Below are 21759 nucleotides of genomic sequence, written 5' to 3' on the forward strand. Positions count from 1 at the left end.
AAGAAAGAGGGAAAGAAGTAGAGGGGGAAAAAGAAAAGTAGGAAAGAAGGGAGGTGTGGTAGTTGGAATGTATTTGGCTCCCAAAATCTCATTAGAAGGTGTGGCTTTAGCCAGGCAGAGGTGTGGCGCACGCCTTTAATCCTAGCACTCAGGAGGCAGAGGCAGACAGATCTCTACAAGTTTGAGGCCAGCCTGATCTACAAGAGCTAGTTCCAGGACAGGTTCCAAAGCTACAGAAAAACCCTGTCTTGAAAACACCCCCCCAAAAAAAGTGTGGCTTTGTCTGAGTGGGTGTAGCTTTGTTAGAGGAAGTATATCACTGTGGGGGTGGACTTCGAAGTTTCTTGTGCTCAGAATATCACCCAGTGAGTCAGCTGACTTCTTGTTACCTATCTATGAAGATGTAAAGACTCTAGCTCCAGCATCACATTTGCCTGAATGCCACCATAGTCCCCACCATGCTCCCTGTCATGCTGATAATCAACTGAACCTCTGAAACTGTAAGTAAGCCCCCTTAATTAAATGTTTTCCTTCTAAGAGTTGCCATGGTCATGGTGTCTCCTCACAGCAATAAAACCCTAAGACGGTTTATATCAAGTGTCCAGGAAGATGTGGAGAAAACAGAACTTGAATGCCATGGGAAACATTAGCTGTGTTCCTCAAAGCACTAAAAACAGAATTATCATATTCCCTAACCCCACTTGTGAGGACATTCACCAAAGAACTGGATACAGAATCGTGAAGAGATGTTTGTTCATGTGTGTGTTCATCACAGTATTATTCATGGTAGTTGAGAGGTAGAAAGAAGCAACCCAAAATGACAGTTGAGAAACAAATGGCTAAAGGCAGTGAAGCAAAGAAGGGAATGTTGTCACATGCTCCAATGTGGACGAGCCTTGAGTCATTACACTATGTCAGTTACAGACAGAGAGATACTGTATGATATCAATATAAGGAATCTCAAGTTGAAAAACGTTTATGAACAGGAAGTCGAGCTGGGGGTGCGAGACTCTGCAGGGGCAGGGATACAATGAGGTCACATTGTCAACTGTGGGTTTACAGAGTTTCTCATAAAATAAAAACTTTCTAGAGGTCTACTGGACAGCAACGTGCACATTAGCTAGTGTAGTGGTCATCCTTGATTGTCAACTTGATAAGATTTATCACCACCGTGGAAACAAACCTCTGGCATGTCTGAGGGATTTTCTAGATTAAGTTAATTAAGGAGGGATGCTGTGGAATAATCATTCTGTACGCTGTATAAATTATGCTGTGACTGGTTTAATAAAGAAACTGACTGGCTAATAGCTGGACAGGATAAGGTTAGTTGAGCAAACCAGACTAAGGACCCTGGGAAAAAGAAGGGCAGAGTCAGAGGAGTTGCCAATAAGACATAGAGAAGAAACAGGAGGTGCAAGATGAAAGAAAGGTAATGCCTGAGCTGTTGGTCAAACATTTATGATTAATATTGAATATCCCTGTCATTTACTTGGGAACTAGTGTGTGGGAAAGAAAAGTCCACCCACAGTAGGAAGACCCACAGTAAACATAGGCTGCTGCAGTACCATTCCACAAGCTGGATAAAGGAGGAATTGAATTACAGCAGCATCCACCCTCTACTTCCTGGCTGTAGATGCAGTGTGACCAGCTGCCTCAAGCTCCTGCTGCCTGACTTCCCCATCATGATGGACTGTACCCTCCAACTGTACCCCCCATCATGATGGACTGTACCCTCCAAGTGACTAATACAACCATAAACTGTGTACTTCAAATTGTTGAGATGGTAAATATTACATTTTAATCATAATAATAAAACCCAAATGTAGTCTAAAACAACAATTTAGCCTTACTAATAACCTAAGACATGTCAGTTACAATGCTTGAGAACACTGGGGGAAATATGATGTTAAGGTCTTTTGCATATTTTAACATCCAAAATTCATGTATTTAAGTTAATGGCACAAACAGCAGCCTTCCAACTGGATTCTTGTGGCACCTGAGATAACTGGCAACTCACCAGATACTGGGAAAGTGTCTTGCCCAGGTCTGTCATTCCAATGGTCAAGTGAGTCCTATAGTCAAATCCTTTTCCAAATTCAAAGCTGGAAAACTCATCCTGAGCCAATGCATCAAGGGACACCACCAATAGAGCATCCAGTCCTGTTTAGTAAAAACAGCATGTGTGAAATCAGAAGGTTCACCCAACAGAAGAAATTCCACTTAGTAGATGACATTAAAAGAACCAGAAACAATAAAGGAGAACATCAGAGGAAGCCAGATTCTCAACATACAAACACCCAACAACAGACTCACCTGGATTTCTAAGAACACATTTGACTCTGGTCTCTGGCTTTAGCATGAATTCCCCCAAGGAAAAACATCCCAGAGAAACTATTGATAAATCAACTGAAAAGGGCTGTGGAATATTAGTTTAAGATGTGTTACATTTGTTTACCCTGTGGAATATTTGTTTAATGATGCAAAGATGTGTGGCATTCTTTTATGTTGCATTTGTTTAACTCTATGAAGCTGTGTTACTTTGCCTGCCTAAAGTACTTGATTGGTCTAATAAAGAGCTGAATGGCCAATAGCAAGGCAGGAGAGAGAAATAGGTGGGGCTGTTGGACAGAGAAAAATAGGAGGAGAAATCTAGAGTAAGTGAGAAGCAAGAAAAGGAAAAGAGGAGGATGCCAGGGACCAACAATGGAGAAAGAAGGTAAGAAAGTATATAGAATAAAAAAAAAGGTAAAAAGCCCAGAGGCAAAATGTAGTTAAAGAGAAATTTAGTTAGAAAAGCTGGCTAGAGCTGGGCGGTGGTACACACCTTTAATGCCAGCACTTGGGAGGCAGAGGTAGGAGGATCTCTGTGAGTCAAGGTCAGTCTGGTCTACAAGAGCTAGTTCTAGGACAGGCTCCAAAGCTACAGAGAAACCCTGTCTCGAAAAACCGAGAGAGAGAGAGAGAGAGAGAGAGAGAGAGAGAGAGAGAGAGAGAGATAAGCCTCGCTAAGGCCAGGCATTCATACATAAGAATAGGTCTCAGTGTATCTATTTGGGAGCTGGCTGGGTGGTGGACCACCCCCCCCCCAAAGATTAAAAAAAAAAAACAGCTACAGGAAAGAAAGCACCAGCGGAAAGCAGAGTTCAGTATCTCACACCCACTCTGATGTAACTTTTGGGCATTCAAATGTGATTCTTAAGAAGTGCATTATCCTGGGGGGGGGTCTGAGTTTTCTGGAATACCTATTAGCAACAGTTACCCTCCAGGAACCCAGACTCTGGGTGATTCCTATCTCAGATGAGCATATTATTTCAGTCACTCATTCCCTCATTCATTAATTCATCTACTCGCCGGCTGACTCACCCATCTTGCATTAAGCATTTGTTTCTTAGGAGCTTGTTGTGTACCAGTTGTTGTACTGGGATAACAAGATCAGGGGCTCGGGCACATTCTTCCTGTGTCAGAGTTCATGGTATAACGGATAAGATGGACAGAATCAGAAAAATCTGAGTTCTCTGGAAGGGACCATTAGGGAGCAATGAAAGCCTTGCTTGAGGTGATGCTTCTGGCAGTCTCAGGGGACTATGGGAGGACAGTCTCAGGGACTATGGGAGGACAGTCTCAGGAGGACTATGGGAGGACAGTCTCGGGGGACTATGGGAAGACAGTCTCAGGAGGACTATGGGAGGACAGTCTCGGGGGACTATGGGAGGACAGTCTCGGGGGACTATGGGAGGACAGTCTCAGGAGGACTATGGGAGGACAGTCTCGGGGGACTATGGGAGGACAGTCTCGGGGGACTATGGGAGGACAGTCTCGGGGGACTATGGGAGGATAGTCTCGGGAGTCTATGGGAGGACAGTCTCAGGGGACTATGGGAGGATAGTCTCAGGGGACTATGGGAGGACAGTCTCGGGGGACTATGGGAGGACAGTCTCAGGGGAATATAGGCAGTTCTGCCCCAGAGACTGGCATCCTAGAGAAAAATGGAAAGCCGGTTGATTCCAGAATTCTTTCTTTGCTTCTTATTCTGTTGAGATATGAGCAAGCATCCGCCACCATGAAACTGCTTCCACCACGCCTTCCCCATTATGATGGACTGTATCCCCCCCAAACATGAGCCAGAATAAACTTCTCCTTCCTCATCTACTTCATATCAGAAACCAGCCTCAGTCCAAGCAGCAGGATGTGTGTCTATGAGGGTCACAGGTGTAAATGCTTGACTACGGCATCGCAGCATTAAGGGAAGAAAAGTGGGGATCAATGGACTCCACACAAGTCGCCAACATCATCTTCTGCAAATGGCTACACCGGCCCCAAGATCTGGAACATGTGTGGCAGAAACCTGTTCCCACGCTCCATCTCCAGTGTCTGCATTTTCAACTCAATACCTGCTTCTCTGAGTCTGTCCGACTGCTGTTCCAGCATGGTGACGCTTTCGCCCTGGAGACCATCTGAGAAGATAAGCATCACCTACAGAAAGAGAGAAGGGAATAGGATGGCAGCAAAGCCAGAGATGTAACTGGGCAAGGAGGAATGGATGCAGGATGATGGAGTGGGAACAGACGGTGGTGAGGATACCTGGCCCCTGGAGGCAGATTTCTCTTCAAATATGTCCCAGAGTGACTGCAAGAACTGGGCGTTCAGATGAGTTGGGCCACGGACGGTGACTTGCAGCAAGTTGTCAAACACTGCTTTCTGGTAGATTTGGAACTTGGCTGGGAACTCTTGGTCACTGTTTACCGTAAAGGCCAGGCTCACCTGTGCCTCTGCACCTGCTCCACAGCTCACCCCTCTGATGGAGGTGATGTCCTTTAAGATTTTTGGGAGGTATGATTCTATGCGGGGATGGCCCTGGAACAAAGGCTGGCCCTGGAGGTGACTGGAAATGTCGAACCCAATCACTACATCCACAAAGCAATCTGGTGACCAAAGAAACAAAGCCAGGTTAATTAGTAAACAGGCATAAGGGTGGGAGGGGGATCGGAGAAGGGATTCTGTCATGCTGTAGAGTTGGAGTCTGGTGGCGGGGGGGGGGGGGCGAGGGGGTGTAGTACCCAGAGTATGTTCCAAAACAAAGGTACTGGCTATTCTACCAATATAGAACACAGGTCCTCCTTTAGTCCCCTTTCATATGCAATAAGTTCCAGTAGTTATTTGAGGTTCAAACCATGGTTCAGGTTCATTGCTAACAGCTTTATATGTGGGGGTGAATTTTCCTGCTTTTAATGATGACATATTCTGATTCATAGGATCATAATATGTTACACATTTGAAGTGTCCTGGGGATTTCTCCATGCCTAGCAGTCACGAATGCAAAGTTGTGCAAAGGTTAGGTGGATAATACAGACACGTCAAACAGCCAGGGCGTGAAGACAGTTATCTGGAGAGCAGCCGGAACCCCATGTCTGTTCACAGCCAGCAACAGCTGAGAGCAGCCAAGCGGCAAATGAGGCCCCAAGTTGTTAAATCCCGTTTTAAAAGTAAAGCCTGAAATCTATATTTTTAATGTAAAGTCTCCAGCTTGTAAGCACTGTCAACTAATTTAACACATTCCCCCAGCTAGACAGAACAAGCAAGTTGCATGTTGGATCCCCTCTGATCCTTGACAGTTGTCCCTTTTCAGAATAAGGGACTGTGAGTCATGAATATTGTGGCACTGTTCCAGAGTTAGAAGTCTGGCTTTCTAATTCCAGAGACAGGGCCCTCCCTTCCTCTGTCACTTCCCTCCACACAAGTACCCAAACAGGACAGAAAAGATTTGGAGCCCTTAGACTGATTTGTGCTCTATGGGGGGAAGCAGGCTCAGGCATCATAGCTCTGAAGATGGCAGTATGGGGGCGTTACTGCCCTTGCACAAATTCCACACAGTGAGGAACGCATGCTGCCATGTGGCTTTCCCAAGTCCCAGCCCCAAACTCAGCCACAGAACCTGAGTTCCCTGTGGCTACTGCCAGCTCCGCTGATCAGTGGCATCCTTGTTAGATGGATCACTGTTCTGTTGACCTCACACTCCTGCCAACCTGGTTCCTCTACAATATCCAAGAGGCCTTTGCAGCCTGGATAATCTGTAAAAACTGAAGTTTTTACTATGTTACAATCATATCGATGTTATTCTTCAAAACAAAATAGGGCTGGACAGATGGTTCAGGAATTAAGAACACTTGTTGCTCTTGTAAGGGACCCAAGTTTAGCTTCCAGCACCCACAGCAGGAAGCTCACAACCATTTGTAATTTCAGTTTCAGGGGATCTGACACCCTCTTTTGACGTCTGTGGGCACTGTACCCACAGGTGCACACACATACATGCGAACGAGTTCCAGAGGAGTTGATACCCTTTTCTAGCTTCTAAAGCCACTGCAGGCATGCCCACAGACATGCATGCAAAAAAAGCCCACCCATATACAAAAGTAAAAATAATAAAAACATAAAAATTTTAAAGAAAACATCTGCTCTATACATACACATAAATGTATACACATACACGCCATATACACATATACACATACACACCACATGCACACTCAGTCCTTTACTAATTTAGCAAGGTTGAAATAAAATTTCAATAGTGAAAGTTCATTTTCTTATATACTACTCAACGAAGGACATTGTCCAGAGGACTTGTAACTATAGAAGACTGAGCTGCAGTACTGAGAGGAGCATAAACTCCGGATGGTCGTGAGGGGACAGAGATCCCCAAAGGACACAGCCCTGCCCTGTCCCCTCATGATCTATACCCAATTCTGTCACTGATGAAGGCTGGTTAATCACAAGCTTCCAGGGAGAAGCAGCAATTGATGTCTCATCTCACTATACACTGTCCTAAATGGATTCCACGGGGGGAGGGGAGGCTAGCCCATGAGACACCCTCGGGAAATGGAGGCACAGGAAGCCACCCATCAAGTAACACCAGACACTCACTGGCTTTCCCACAGCTCTGGCAGATTTCGCGGACCATTCTTTTCTTCACATCCACACTCTTCAATCTATTAAAGTCTTGGAAAGTGATTATTTTTTCCGAATTGCCTGTGATGGGCAGAAGTTGTTCCTTATAAACATCTCCGATGCCCAGAGCCAGTACACAGATGCCAAGGTCTCTCAGGGCTTTTACTGCATCTGCCACATCATAGCGGGGAGAGCCAGACGTGATGACAACCAAAGTTTGAGGAACACCAGCATTTCTCCTCCCTCCGACAGAGGGATGAAACATGTCGCGCACATGCTTAAGAGCAAAGTCGATTCGTGGAAAGCCCTGGCTCTTGGCCACAGCTTGGATCCGAGACTTCCACTGAGTCTTGTTCAGAGAGCTCTCCAACTCAATGATTTCCTGATACCGGCTCCCGTATTGAGCCATCCCGATTTTCATTCTTTGAGACTGAATGTCAAAATTATCAATTAAGTCTGACAAGAAAGTTGTCATGGTAACAAACTCCGAATCAGACACCATGTCAGAGCCATCACAAAGGAAGATCACATCAGCTTCCTGAAGGTTACAGGCTGGAACAGAAAGGAAAAAAAGAATAAATTATTTTCCTCATACATCATTCTAAATTGTTCTTTTATTGGGGCACTTAAATTGCTTTGCTAAATACTTAAATTGTTTTGCATTAGCAGCAAATTGAGATAAATTAACTGAAGAGAGGCACACTGATTGAACCTCAAAGAGAAGGAAAAAACAGCGGGAAAGGGTAGGATAATAGACATTTTTTTCAAAGTGTAATTATATTTGCCTGAGTTATTGGAAAAGATCTTTCAGGCTGTTCAGAAAGGAAGTAGGTAATTTGGATAGATTGAATATTCTCATGAAGAGATATTTTACAGAGCTGGAAGTCTCTTCTATGTCTGCAGACCGAAACAGTCTAGGTAACAATTGCACTGTTTTTCATTGAAACTCCTATTGTTAACTGATGTTGCCAGATTACACATGTATCGAGCAGTATCATTTCCAAAAGCTTTGGGCATGCAATAATACAGTAAACAGTCCCAACCAGCTTATGATACACTATTCTAATTTTGTAAGTGTAGAAATGGAATTCTGGTAATTCATAAGAGCACATAGTTACTATGGAGGAAGGAGTGTATCTGGACTTGTAGAAACTCAGATATACTCCTTTTTTTCTCCTGCAGTTTTTTATATCATGACCTCAATATTAGAAGTATATGGGACAAGTGTGTATTGTTTAGAAATAGAGCATGGGACCATCTTCCTAAAGTTCAATGTGAAATATTGTAGAGCCAAGGGATAACTTTCTCCAAGTTCCAGCCAGACTCCCTGCTTCACGTAAGCACAGCAGAAGGGAAATCACAAATGGTGAGCACTGGCTGCCCAGTGTCACACAATTCCTTGAAAAGCAGAGGGGCAGACACAGAGTCAAGCTGCCCAGACTGGCATTCAAGGAAGACAGAGCTTCCTCTGCCAGTGAAGGCTCCAGCTCCCAGGTCCTTCAGGGTCTGCCTCCTTACAGAGATGCCTTGCCAATGACATGCCTAGCCCTAGGCAGTCGGCACTGCCTTCTCACCCCGTCCTTGCCATCTTGGTGGGATGTTGGACAACTGTCCTGGAAAATGCTTGTTCTGGAGCATCTAGGTTTAAAGCGTCATTGGATACACCTTACTGTCTGACTTCTGCCTACCCTGCCTTCCCTTTTATTCCTCAAGTGTGGCTCCTTAATAAACACTGTGCATCCCAACCTCCATCTCAGCATCCACTTCCCAAAGGTAACATGGGAAATAAGAGTAAAGTAGCATCCTTACTCCTAAGACAAGGGCAGTCTTAGAGACAGACTAGATTTGGCAGGAATACAATAATGAGCCCAAGGAACTCGGTCTTTTGATTGATAGAGATGAGAAAACATCAAAATAAGCACTAAGTGCTAAGGTTCCGGAGTAGGAGGACATGGAGCAAACAAAAGTGTAAACTTGTGAGATTTTGAAATGCAGGCAAGTAAGTGATGGGCTGAGTATTTGCAGTGTGTAGAATGACGTGCACCAAGATGTGAAAAAGTTTCAGGACATTAAGAAAGAAATGTAAAGGACAGGGGCAATAGATGAGATGGGAGAAGTGCATAACTGTTGGATAGAGTTTGAAAGCTTCCAAAATACTGTGCTCAGTGGTGTGATATTGTCCAGTATGGGTAAGATGGTAGAGAGTGACCTGCGTGGCAACTGGACGGATGGTGGGGGGAGGGGTGGTACACACACATGAATATGTACACATGTGTGTATCACACACTGCAAAGCTCAGATGCCATCATGGGATGGGGGTGGAAAGATTGTAAGGGGTTGAAGAGGGCCATATAAAGCAGTGTCTTAGAGACGTGAGAGGACCTCCATACTCATGAACTCACGGTAGCCATGACTGTATGAGTCTTGCATAAGATGAATCAGTCAACATTCTGTTGTGGAGGTGGGAGGGAAACACAAGCCTCCACCCTTAACTGAGGGGCTATTAGCAGTAGATAGCTTCTGGGGGTGGTGGAGTCAGTTTCCTTTAAGGATGTAGCCCCAGTAGTTGGTCCCACATCCATAAGTATGTGGGCAACCCAAACGTGAAGATGTGAAGCTGGGGGGATGGATATGGGGGGGATGGGGGTCTAGGAGGAGTTAGTGGGTGTGAATATGACCAAAGCACATAATAATGCAATTCTCAAAGAATAAAATATTATATACGTAATGGTAATAGCAGCTTACTCTCTTGTGAACTATTGCACAGAGTTTCTTGCAGAGGCAGGTAAATGTCTCTCAGTTTGTCAAAATTGTCTACATGGATAGTATTTTCCTTCTTCCCTGCCATGGTCTCCAGTTCATCTTGGTTGGCATCTCCTACACCAACTGCAAAAATGGTGATGCCTCTGTCCCTTAGTTCCCATGCTGTGGCGTTGAGTTTATCTCGGTCATGGGACTCGCCATCCGTGATGACAATCATCAGCTGCCTCACGTTCTGCTTCAGGCGGCTGCCATGCTCTTCTGTGAACAGGATGTTGGCGTGCCGGAGAGCCTTGGCAGTGTAGGTTCCCCCTCCGGTGTCCCTGCGTCGTCTCAGGTGCTCGACGATGTCCGATTTGCTTGAGTATGTGTTAAGATAGAAAAGAATCTCGGGATCGTTGGAATATCTGAGAGCTCCAAACTGGACTCGGTCCCTGCCAACATCTGCCTTCTTCACCAAGTAGATGGTGAGGTTAATCATGCTTTCTTGTTGTTGTGAATCTATGCTGCCTGAATGGTCCAGCACAAACACGATGTCCAAGAGTTCGATCCTCTTGCAATCTGAAAAAGTAAACAACAGGCAGTCACGAACTCCATCATGCATCCTACACACAAGAGGGAAAGCGGTCAACCTCTCTCGTGAGTGATCTAGGTATATGACACCTCCACCTCATCTCCGTCCCTTACTTAGTATCCTACCATTTTGTACGTGTGTGTGTGTTCATATGTGTGCGTATATGTGTGCACAGGTATGTGCATATGGAAGGCAACATTCAACCACAGATTTCATTCCTCAGAACATCATCTCCCTTGGTCTTTGAAACAAGATCTCTCACTGGCCTGGAGCCCACCAAGTGTGTGAGGTTGGCTGGCTCTGCCTGTCCCCACCCCCTTTGCACTGGGGTAAAATCTAGCTTTTTCAAATGGGTGCTGGAGATCGAACTCTGATCTTCACATTTTTGTGGCAAGCACTTAGCCAATTGAGCATTTTCACTTGACTCTTCAAGGTGGGTGTTGTTGAGAAAGAAACCAAAGCTCATTCAAGGGCAAGCTGCCAGAGCAGGATTCTGAGGGCATGTGTACCCTTCCTAAGGGGCCTTAGGACTGGCAGTCCTTGTGCCACACCACTCTGTTCTGTTGTGTCTCAGGCTTCACGGCACCTTTGCTAACCAACTTTCAGCAGAAAAGCAACGTCAGAAACCAGTTCAAGGACAACAGAGTGCTAGCGCTTGCCAGAATGGACTGCTGTCTAGAAGAGTACGGGAGCTCATTGTGTAGGTTGGGGGTTGCTTGCCATTCTCTCTGGCTCCAGCTGTCTTCTGTGCCACCAGTTCCCAAACCTTCCCAAGTGCATCATCGAACTCCCCACCTATGTACACTCCGTCCTGGCCTCCAGAATCCAAACTCAGTAAAGGAAGGGACACAGGTAGGGAAGAGGGGAAGTTTTCATTTCCTCTTCCCTGATCTCAAGTCCTCTTCCATTTTCAAAGTCAATAGACCGTTCTCTGGTGGTCTGAAAGTCTAGACTCTAGTGGTCTTTCTTTTCCTTTCCTTCATGACCTAGGCCTTCCACAGTTCCCTTTCTTCTTCATGGTCCACCAGTCTTTATTTCTGCCAGTGAGGTTCTCAAGTTTTCAAGTCCCAGACACCATGGATAAGCTCAGGCTATCCCCAAGAAAGCCTTGATCAAAGGCTTCACTGAGACCTGGTGACTGGGCATAACGTGAAAAACATTTATGAATTAGTTACTCCATGAGGCAGCTGAAGTTTTGCCCTCTGCTCTAGACAAGACTCTGTCAATATTAGTATTTATCTAAAGGAAGATTCTAAAGTTGAAGGTCTGACCCTTTAGTATACCTCAACACTATTGAGTCTAGAAAGCATCGCCACTGTAGAGGAAGAAAAGACTCCAGTCAGGTTACTATCGGATAGCACCTAATGAGTTTTTCATTTGTTAGCGTTCTAAAAATCTAAACACATGATTTTAAAGAATGAGACCAATGACTGTTTCTATGCTGCCAGGAGAACACACCGCACACGAACTGAAGCTTCCATTTACCCTTTTAGCTGTTTCCAAATGGATAACAGTGCGTGGCAGATTTCAAGGTGTGTGTCTTCAGCCCTTGTGCAGATTGATAGCAAGTTCTAGGTTGAACTTGATAGGATCAGGGCTGGGGGTGCAGCTCAGTGGTAGAGCGCCAACCTAGCACCTGTGAGGCACTGTGCTCAATTCCCAGCACTGCAAAAAAAAAAAAAAAAAAATCGGCTCCAACTGAAGATTGCTCAATACTTTTAGAAAAGAATTCTGAATTATGAAATAGAAGTGGGAGCCACGAGCAATCGGGTAGAAAGTCCTAGAACAGAAATTCACAAGTGATAGTGCATGAGCAGACAAATGCCTCATTACCAGAAGTTAAGAAGAAAAAAATCAATTCTGAAAAATGGACTGCATATTTAAATAGGAGCAATGTTTTGGTAGATCAGGGTTGTTTGGGGAACCATTTAATACGGTTAAAAGGCAGATTCATTTATGCTTCTAATTACTTTTTGCCCAACAATAGCTACACATAGCCATGAAACTGTCCTTTAACCAATCATTTGAGAGGCAGCTACTCTTCCCTCTTCCCACTTCGGGTCAGCCCACTCAGTTAAATCAGTTCTCTCTCTCTCTCTCTTCCCTCTCTCCCTTCCTCCTACACCATCCTCCCTCTCACCTTCCCTCCATAAATTTCTCCCTAAACTGATTTTTAAAAATCATTTAGTATTAAAAACTGACAATGTAAAAATCCATTTTCCGATTTTTGGAAATCCATTTGGAAATCCAAAATGGAAATGGAATCCATTTTTTCCGATTAAAGCCGGAAGTAGCGTAATATTTGGAGACCTTGTCAGATCAGATTTGAATTCACCGAAAGCAAGACGAATTCGTACCAAACTAGCTACAGAATTTGTTCCTCAACTGTTGTGTGAGTTTGAATACGACTAACATAGATAAGAACTTAGGGAACCACTGGAGTCTTGAGGTCGGGGGCAGAGATACTTACCGTGCAGAGCACACACGCGGAAGATGAGTTTACTCTCTATCGCCTTCAGATGGTCAAAGTTCTCAACATGGAAAACCAGGCTGCCATCCCCACTGATTTCCTCCAGCTGAGCCCTATTGGCGCCATACACACCCACAGAAAAGATGGTCACACTTTTGTTCCTGAGAGCCACCGCAGGACCCCCTACTTCATCTTGAGCTTGTCCATCTGTGAGGAGGATGAGAAACTTTCTGACCTGGGGACGGCCCCCCTTGGAAAGGTCAAAGTATTCATTTACAAAGGTGAGTGCGCTTCCCGTCAAAGTGTTTCTGTTGATAGGCGACATCCTGTCTATGGCGGCATAAATTTCTTTGTGTGTGAAGAATGTATTCAGCTGAAATTCTTCCTTATTGTAATCGCTGAACTGAACAACACCAACTTGCGTTTTGTTGGCACCAATCTGGATCTTCCCCACCAGGTTTTTCATAAAGGTTTTCATTATCTCAAAATTTGCATCCCCTATGCTTCCAGAACTGTCCACCAAAAACATGATGTCAGACTTCATGTCTTCACATCCTGTGCAGTGGAAAAAGATCAGAAATGGGTGTGCTTCTCAGGGCACATGGAAGCAGTGAGTATTCATAAATGTATTTATGAGAAAACGTTCAAAATCAACTCAGGGAATTGCTGTTACGTTTGGAATTTTTACTAGCAACTTTGGGAGAAGAAGCCTGCTGACAAGAGCCTTCAGGCAGCAGAAATTCACTGAGGATGATCCAAGAAATTTACAAAAGGCAATGACACTTCTGAAGCTTATGTTCAGTCCTGCATACACACAAACACTCATTCACCGTTCTTGCACCACTCATACACGATTTCATTTATCCAGCCATCCTCCGTCCATTCATCACGCTCCCGTGCATAACTTTTAAGTGTATATAAACACCAAGCCTCAAGATAAGCATTAAAGATGCAACTAACCAGAGCCAAAGTGACCAAGTCTCAACATTTATGGAGCTAATATTTCAGGATTTAAACACAGTCTTGAAAAACATAATTCTAAGCAATCTTAAAGCAGCATTGTTTTCTGGGATGATTTTAAATGGTTTGATAAGTAAGTCGTTTAATACATAGAAATTGTAGAGAAAAACTTTTAGTGGTGATAATAATACATGTGCTAGTACACACATGTATCAACTCATCATGGACTATTTCTTTACTTACACATCAAAACTGTAGATGGCCCTTATTGGAATTGGTTATACATATATATATATATATACATACACATATACATATATGCATGTACACATATATATAAGACCACCTTCTATAAACTATTGAAAATAGATGTTATTGGGACTGCAGAGATGGCTCAGTAGCTTAGAGTACTTGTTCTTGCAGAGGACCCAATTGCAGAGGCTCAATTTCCAGCACCCACACAGTAGTTCACAACCATTCATAACTTCAGTCCCAGTGATTCTGATACCCTCTTCTGACCTCTGTAGGCACTACATCCACATGGTACACACATATACATGCAGATAAAACACTCATACACATAAAATAGAAGCAGATAAAAAATCTTCTAAAATTAAAAATATGGATATGGCCTTAACAAAGCCACAAGGTAAAGTGAAGTGTTGGAGCCACTTTGTATGACATATATAAAGGAATAGACATTTTATATACATTTACCATTCACAGGGGCTGTCCCTTTATTTCTACAGGTGATAGGGACTGCTTCTACTATGCTAATATGTTTTCCTGTTCTTGCTTGTTAATCAAGTTCCATCCAGGCAGATGGTTGCTCAGAAGAAGAATCTTGTCTCAGTCTTCCTTGTAACTAGACATGACCCCATGGTTAAGTTTGAATCCATAGTTGAGCAGCAGTGGCCCAGCCTCTTCTGGGTCCTGCCATCCAAACAACTGAGTGCTGCAAGCTCCCTTCAGATGCCTCTCCACAGAGGGAGCTAACAAGCACAGATTCAGCTCCTGCCTAGAGGAGGAAGCAGCTGCCTGTCCGCTAGACCTGAACTGCTCAGCCTGACCAGTACATGAGAGAGAAATGAGCCATAAGGTTCGGTACCCCTGAACCTGGAGTATGTGTGTCCGAGTGCATTAGTCTCCACGCAGACACGCTGCCTCGTCCCTTCAGTACCTGCTCTGAGGTGTGTTACCATTCTCTGGCCCCTCAGGCTTAGGCTTCTTAACACTCCACTCTGCCCTCTCTATTTAAGACTCATTTCCTTGTCGGTGACTGGATACCTGAACTAGAAAAGATGTGCTGGCCGCCTCACACCAGTCTGGAACCTTCTCCTCTAAGGAAGATCCAAGGCACACTCTATATTATGCTTCCTAAAGCCCTTCTCTTTCCTTGGCGTCAACCACAGAAAACACTGGGAACCGGACCTTCTCATCAGCAGGCTTATAGACTCCAGCTGTGTATGACAACAGGATTACTGTTAGCGACATGGGGGAGGGAAGAGGAAGCTCATGATGCGGGATTCTGCCCTCGGTACCACTCATTTGCTTGTTGGATTTAATCCCCAGTAGCTCAGAAAAGTCACACATATTTTGCATCTTTTTCTTTCCCCTCCAGTGAGAACCTCAGTCACCTTCTGCAATGCCTGACTTTGGTTTGGTTTTGCTTTGCAGGGCTGGAGTTCATGCATTTTAGACAAGTGTTCTACCACTGAGCTACATTCCCATTCTCATGTGACTTTTATGTACCCCTTTCTGAGTTTCATTTTGTTTTTCTTACCTTTTTCAGAGCAGATGCGGTGGACAATTTCATTTTTTATGTTCTTTAGGGAATCAAAATTCTGCCCAAAGTTGACCCTTTCATCATTCCCGGCAATTTGTTGAAGTTGTGTCTTATTCGCCTCACCAATCCCAACTGCATGAATGGTGACATGTTCAGCCCTGAGTCTGTTGGCAGGTTCTAGAACGCTGTCTTCTGACTTCCCATCAGTCAGGACGATGAGGTAACAGGGGATTTCATCTGCCCGCTCTGATTTTCCCTTCTTTATTATTGGCAGTATGAAATCCAAGGCTTTCCCCGTGAATGTGCGACCCTTAAGTTGCTTGATGTTGAAAATAGCCTTCTTCAAGGCTATGCCATCCATGTAGAGAGAGACGGGAAATTCCTCTTCATTCTTATGTGAATACTGCACGACTCCTACTCGGACTTTGTTGGGACCGATGGGAAACATGTCTATCACAGAGGACATAAATATCTGGATTTGCTCAAACTGTTTCTTAAGGATGCTGGACGAGCCATCAATGAGGAAGTAGATATCCGCTTCCTTTGTATCCACACAGCCTGAAAAAAACAAAAACAAAAACAAGCGTAGAGAGTGGAAGTAAGTGTGTTCTCTGCCAGTCAAATAGTATCTTGAGGGAACTTTGTTCCAGGCTTTGTGTGGAGCATGAGTCTGTGCAGGTTCTAAAGAACAGGACCTGTGTGTCTGTGTGGAGCCTGGACTCTTTCTCGGGACCTTTCTATCCATTTTAACCTCTGAAATGTGTCACCATCTTGGGAAAACACTGAAGCACAGCAAAGCATAGTGATTTGTCTAAGACCACACAGCCAATAAATGAAGAGCAAGAACCAGATTTCCCATGCCTCCAGGGAAAAATCAGCAAAATCATCTGACAGACACCTCTTTAGTGTCTCTGTCTTAATGGCTTCTTGGGGGAAAGTATGGGATCAGAAACTATGTTTTCTGGGTGCTTTGGTTTTGTTTGTTTATAGAATCTCTATGTCGCCCAGCCTGGCCTTGAGCTCATGATCCTCCTGCCACTGCCTCCCAGGTTCAGGCAGGCACCCCATACTCAGCTGTGACTACTTCTTCCCTGAGCAACTACTACAGCAAAGCCCAAATCAGATCAGTGATTTTATCATTCATTTATAATTGTAAATTAAACATCAACCTTAGCTCCCGCCTCCCGCTCTGACCCTAGTCCCAGCAATTCTTCACTGCACTCATTTGGTTTTAATCACATTGGGCTTTCGAATTTTTTTTTTTAATGTGTGCATGGGTATTTTGTCTGCGCATGTGCCTGTGTGTCACCAGAACCAGTTTCTCTGGAACTGGAATTACAGGTGTTTTGAGCTCCCAGGTGGGTGCTGGGAATCAAACCTAGGTCCTCTGATGATCTTAATGGCTGAGCCATCTCTCAAGGCCCAGACTTTCTAGTCTTTAAATGTATCCTGGGACCTTTGCACTAATCCTTTTTCCTTGAAATATTTCTCACTGTAGATACACCAAGTCACATGCCAATTCAGAAAATAAGCCTTCACTTCCCTTCTAGCTGAGACATGTTAGCCATTCTCTATCCTATCGCTCTATTTTCTTCTATCACCTATCTGTCTGCCTGTCTGTCTATATAGATAGATAGACAGATAGGTAGATAGACAGAGATAGATAGATAGATAGATAGATAGATAGATAGATAGATAGATAGAGATAGATAGATGATAGATAGATGGATAGATAGATGGATGGATAGATCTTTCCTTCTTACCTTCTATCTCTATCTCTCTGGTTTCTCTGTGTAGCCCTGGCTGTCCTGTAACTCATTATGTAGACCAGGCTGACCCCAAACTCAGAGACCCACCTGCCTCTGCCTCCCAAGTGCTGGGATTAAAGGTGTGCGCCACCACATGCGGCTCTATCACCATAATTTCACTGTGGCATTTTCCAGAATTGATTTCTTCATGAGCAAAACGTACTTCCTACCACAGAAAATCACTTTCAGACAGATCTGTCTAAGCCTTGCTTCTGTTCCATAGGCCTGGCACATCATAGAAATTTGACAATTATTTTAAACAAAATAATTCTCAATGCCCTATTGTGGAATAGAATATTTGTTTAGCTATGTAAAGATGTGTGGCATTTGTTTACACTGCAGAATAATTGTTTAATATGTAAAGATGTGTGGCATTTGTTTATGCTGCATTTGTTTGACCATGTAAAGTGTTGCTGTTTCACTTGCCTGCCTAAGACACCTGATGGATCTAATAAAAAGCTAAATGTCCAATAGCTAGGCAGAGGCGGGATAGGCAGGGCTAGTGGACAGAGAGAAAAGGGGGGCCAGATGCGCAGCAGCCAGATAGACATGGAGGAAGCAGGAAAGTATGAGAGCACAGCATGAAAGAAAGGTAAAAAGTCCTGAGGCAACATGTAGATGAATAAAACAAATGAAAGAAAGTTAGAATAGCTAGGGGGTCGAGCCTAAGCTAAGACTGAGCAGTCATAATTAATAATAAGTCTCCGCGTCATGATTTGGGGGCTGGTGGTTCAAGAAAGTCTGCTATAATGTCCCTTCCTTTATTACACTGAATCTAAGGGGGGGGGGGTGTTCCTTTCTTTTCTTCTTCTTTTTGTCTCATGTAACTCAAGCTAGCTTGGTACTATGTATGTAGCTGAGGATGACCCTCCTGACCCCCTGCTCTGCTTCCCAAGTGCTGGGATTATGGGTTCTTGCCACCATGCCCAGCTAATCTTAACTTCCTCAACAGGCAATCACTTCTCTTTGCAGTCATTCACGGGAAATGGGTAGCACATGTTGACACTGTCATTGTCATAGCCATTGTCATAGTTAAGTAAATAACTAGATAATTGGCAACTTGGCCATTTTAGAATTATTCCTACATTGGAAGTTTTGGGGCAATTGATGATTCCTGACACTGCTGTAGGTTTTGTGCAGACATTCCTTAAGAAATAAATGATACTGGAAATAAGTCAGATCCAGAGGGCTAAAACTATGAAGTCATTACTTCAAGCTCTGAGGCTGAGATCACAATCATCTGTAAAGCACAGACTGATCTGCAAACCCAAAAAGCGAGCACCATGAACTGATGTTTAATCTAATAGAGAAGTAAGCATTGGCCAGGAGGAAGGAGGCAGTGGCCAGTGATGGTGAAGAGAAGAGGGCATGCATCACAGCACGTCACAGTGATGGCCTGGCCCACCCTGCACCTCTGCCCTCACACACTTAGCATCACTAGTCATCAGTCACTGCTGCTCTTGTTACACTAACTTAGAGCCTAGGAAAGTGCTTGCTGCATACGGTGAGGGCCTGTCTTTGATCCTCAGCACCCACATTAAAGACAGAAAACAGGCAGAGTCAAGTGTTATCTGAGGGTAGGACTACAGCTTATTTTTTCTTCTTCATGCCTATCTACACTATAAAAATGTTTTATGGATCATATATATGGCTTTATTCCATATTATTGAGGCACAGTTTGCACATTATAAAATCAATCCATTATAAGTATATTGTTCAATGGATTTTAGCACATCTTTAGCTGTGCAACCGTTACCCAAGTTCAGCTTCTCAGCGTTCTCTCAACCCTTATAAGCCCCCCGACTAAATTTTGGCCAATGTCTGCCTCAGCTCTAACACTGGGCAACTATGCCCGTTAGTCCATAATAACAAGAGTCTTCTAGACATACCAGTTTTATCGAGTTCTATTTGTTCAGCCTGGGTAGAAACTTGGGCCCAGATTTCATTGTGGATCTTCTTCAGGAAGTTCCCACTGTATGATTCCAAGTGACGGTAGGAGCTGTGTGTGGAGATGCTCTGCTTGGAAGGGTAGGACACTATGTCTTCCAACTGCGTGCTGTTGGCCCCTTGGATGCCCAGAGCAAACATAGTTACACCATCCAAACGAAGGTCCAGCGCAGCCTCGCGCACTGCATCATCGGATGGCCTGTGGGTGACCAGCACAGCAATCTGAGGGACGCCCTGTGCCTTCCTGCTGCCACCGGACTCCGAGAAGCCTTCTCTCCTCATCTTCTCGATGGCGGCCCCTACATTCGACCCCCCAGCCCGGAGGGAGAGTTTCTGGATTTGTTGCTGGAATTCAGACTGGTTGGAACTTGACTTCAGGGGAGCAATAGTCTGAACCCTGTCGCTGTAGCTCATCAGCCCAAGCCGCATGCACTTGTCCTTCACGTCCACAGAGCTGGTGACGTTCTCCAGGAAGCTCTGCAGGTCCCTCAGATTCTGTGTGGTCCCCACTGACTCGTCCACCAAGAATATAACGTCGGCCAGGGAGTCTCTCTGGCAGGATACGGGAATGGGAACTGTGGAGATAGAAAAGTTGTAAGGTTAGAAGAAACCACCAAGAGAAGGGTACTTCAAGGATTGCTAAGGCACTAAGGAAATGGAGTTACTACAGACCCAGTTAGAATTGTTTCCTCTTAGAAAGGCCATTGAATTCAGAGGCTTTGTGCGTATTCTTTCTTCTATACTTAGCAATTTTCCTGCCACATGCTACAGCCACCGCAACCACTGCCATCTCTGGCAATGTCTTCACTGCTAGTATATACTTCCCACCACCAGTGTGACCACAGCCACCAGTGCAACCATCGTCACTACCAGCACATGAAGCTCAACTCCATTACCACCACCAGTATGACCACCTCCACCATGGTCCCCACACCCACCTTTTACCAGCAATGTGACCATCACGGCTGCCACTACCTTCATCACTACTACGCTCACATTCTGACATGTGGGGGTGAACTGACTGATGTATTTCTGACCTCAACAAGCTCACACTCCATGGCGGCCAAATTATTTTCTTCCAAGTGGTGACTGTGGCTATGAAGTAAACAAAGCAGGTGGCTTGGCTGCCTCTGCTGCTGGCATGGTTAGGGGAGACTCTGACCTGTGTGAGGTGAGATGTGAAGTCAGGGTAGGTCTTTCTGAAAGGATCACATTGAAGGAAATGTACGATTCAATGGTAGGAAATACAGAAGAAATAGAAACTCTAGTAGAGAAAGTAGCAAAAGGTGGGGACAAGCAAGAAGCACTTAGTGGCTCAAGCCAGTGGGAGAAGGGAACAATGGTGATCAGGTCAGAGGAAAGCAGGTCCAGGTTGCCTGGAAGTCACATGACCTGCTCTAAATTTCTTAAGCATCTCTCCAGGAGCTGAAGGAAAATAATGAATTCAAGGTTATAACAAGCAACTGCCCTGGTCCAGGAAGGAAATGCTGGTTCTAAACAGGATAACAACAGACAAAGGAGCAAAAAGATTAGTTCTGATACACGACTAGGTATGGCAGAAGACTTATGATTGGATACAAAAGAAGAAACGGGAAACTCCTGGGCTTAGGGTTTGCACATCTGAATGGGTGGTGGCAGTGTGTCCTTCTGAGACAGAGTGGGAATGAGTTACAAGTAAGATCCGAGAGTTCCATCTCAGACATGCTAGATTTTACATACCGTTGAGCATCCAAGAAAAGATGCCATGTCATTCTTGAAAGAATCTGGAGTCTAAGGCAAAGTAGACCATGTTCACAGCTAACAACTACTCCAAACATGGGTGAATGAATTGTGTCTGTGCAGAGTGCAGTCAAGAGACAAGCTTAATCTTGCCAAGAAGTACCCATTAGCTTCTCTGACCCCAGAAGACAGAAAACATGGCGTACTTATCGTTGGCCCTCCAGTGTCAGGCACCTGGTGTGAGAACAAGGCTATTTATAGAGAATTAATTAAAACTAATTCTCCTAAGCCTCACTCAGAATCCCACCTCTAGCTAACTCAAACCCCCAGCATGACCTCCTCAAGCCAACATTTATTTGCCGTCAGCTGTTACCATCAATAGCAATAAACAAAAGTTTCACAGATCATTTCACCATTGTTAGAAGACAGACACCATTTTCCTCCCTTTCCAAGGAAGGGAACGGAAGCTCCCAAGTTAAGAAAACTACCAAGGTCCTAAGCAGCCCAGCCATACTTCAAACTCAGACATGACTGGTGACAGCCCTTGCTCTAACTTCTAGAGGGAAGGACGGGATCCTTCCGAGCAGTACCCTGTCTTGTACTATAAGGAGTAAGAGAAATGTGATCAGTACATGGGGCCCCCTAAAAGGTGACAAAACTCCATTGTCCCTGAGAGACCAGACTAAGAGTCAAAGAGTAACCAGGGAAGTTCACTCAGCTGAGGAGTCTCCTACTGTACTCCAGAGACATGGCCAGGATTCTCACCAGGGCAGCATCCTTGCTATACACC

The 21759-nt window shown here is 44.6% G+C and overlaps 1 protein-coding gene across 1 annotated transcript in view; it reads right to left on the reverse strand.

Annotated features, from left to right (window-relative positions):
• Col6a5 (collagen type VI alpha 5 chain) overlaps positions 1–21759 on the reverse strand; it is a 109974-nt gene that overhangs the window by 68423 nt on the left and 19792 nt on the right. The window contains exons 4-11 of the mRNA XM_048417478.3: positions 19193–19825; positions 15493–16053; positions 12750–13304; positions 9691–10266; positions 6922–7497; positions 4582–4922; positions 4392–4473; positions 2018–2160 (exon numbers count right to left, since the gene is read on the reverse strand). Coding sequence (XP_048273435.3) covers positions 2018–2160; positions 4392–4473; positions 4582–4922; positions 6922–7497; positions 9691–10266; positions 12750–13304; positions 15493–16053; positions 19193–19825 — 3467 coding nt within the window. The remainder of the gene's footprint in view (positions 1–2017; positions 2161–4391; positions 4474–4581; positions 4923–6921; positions 7498–9690; positions 10267–12749; positions 13305–15492; positions 16054–19192; positions 19826–21759) is intronic.

Source organism: Myodes glareolus, chromosome 4 (genome assembly GCF_982192425.1).
Source record: "Myodes glareolus chromosome 4, mMyoGla1.1, whole genome shotgun sequence".
NCBI lineage: Eukaryota > Metazoa > Chordata > Mammalia > Rodentia > Cricetidae > Myodes > Myodes glareolus.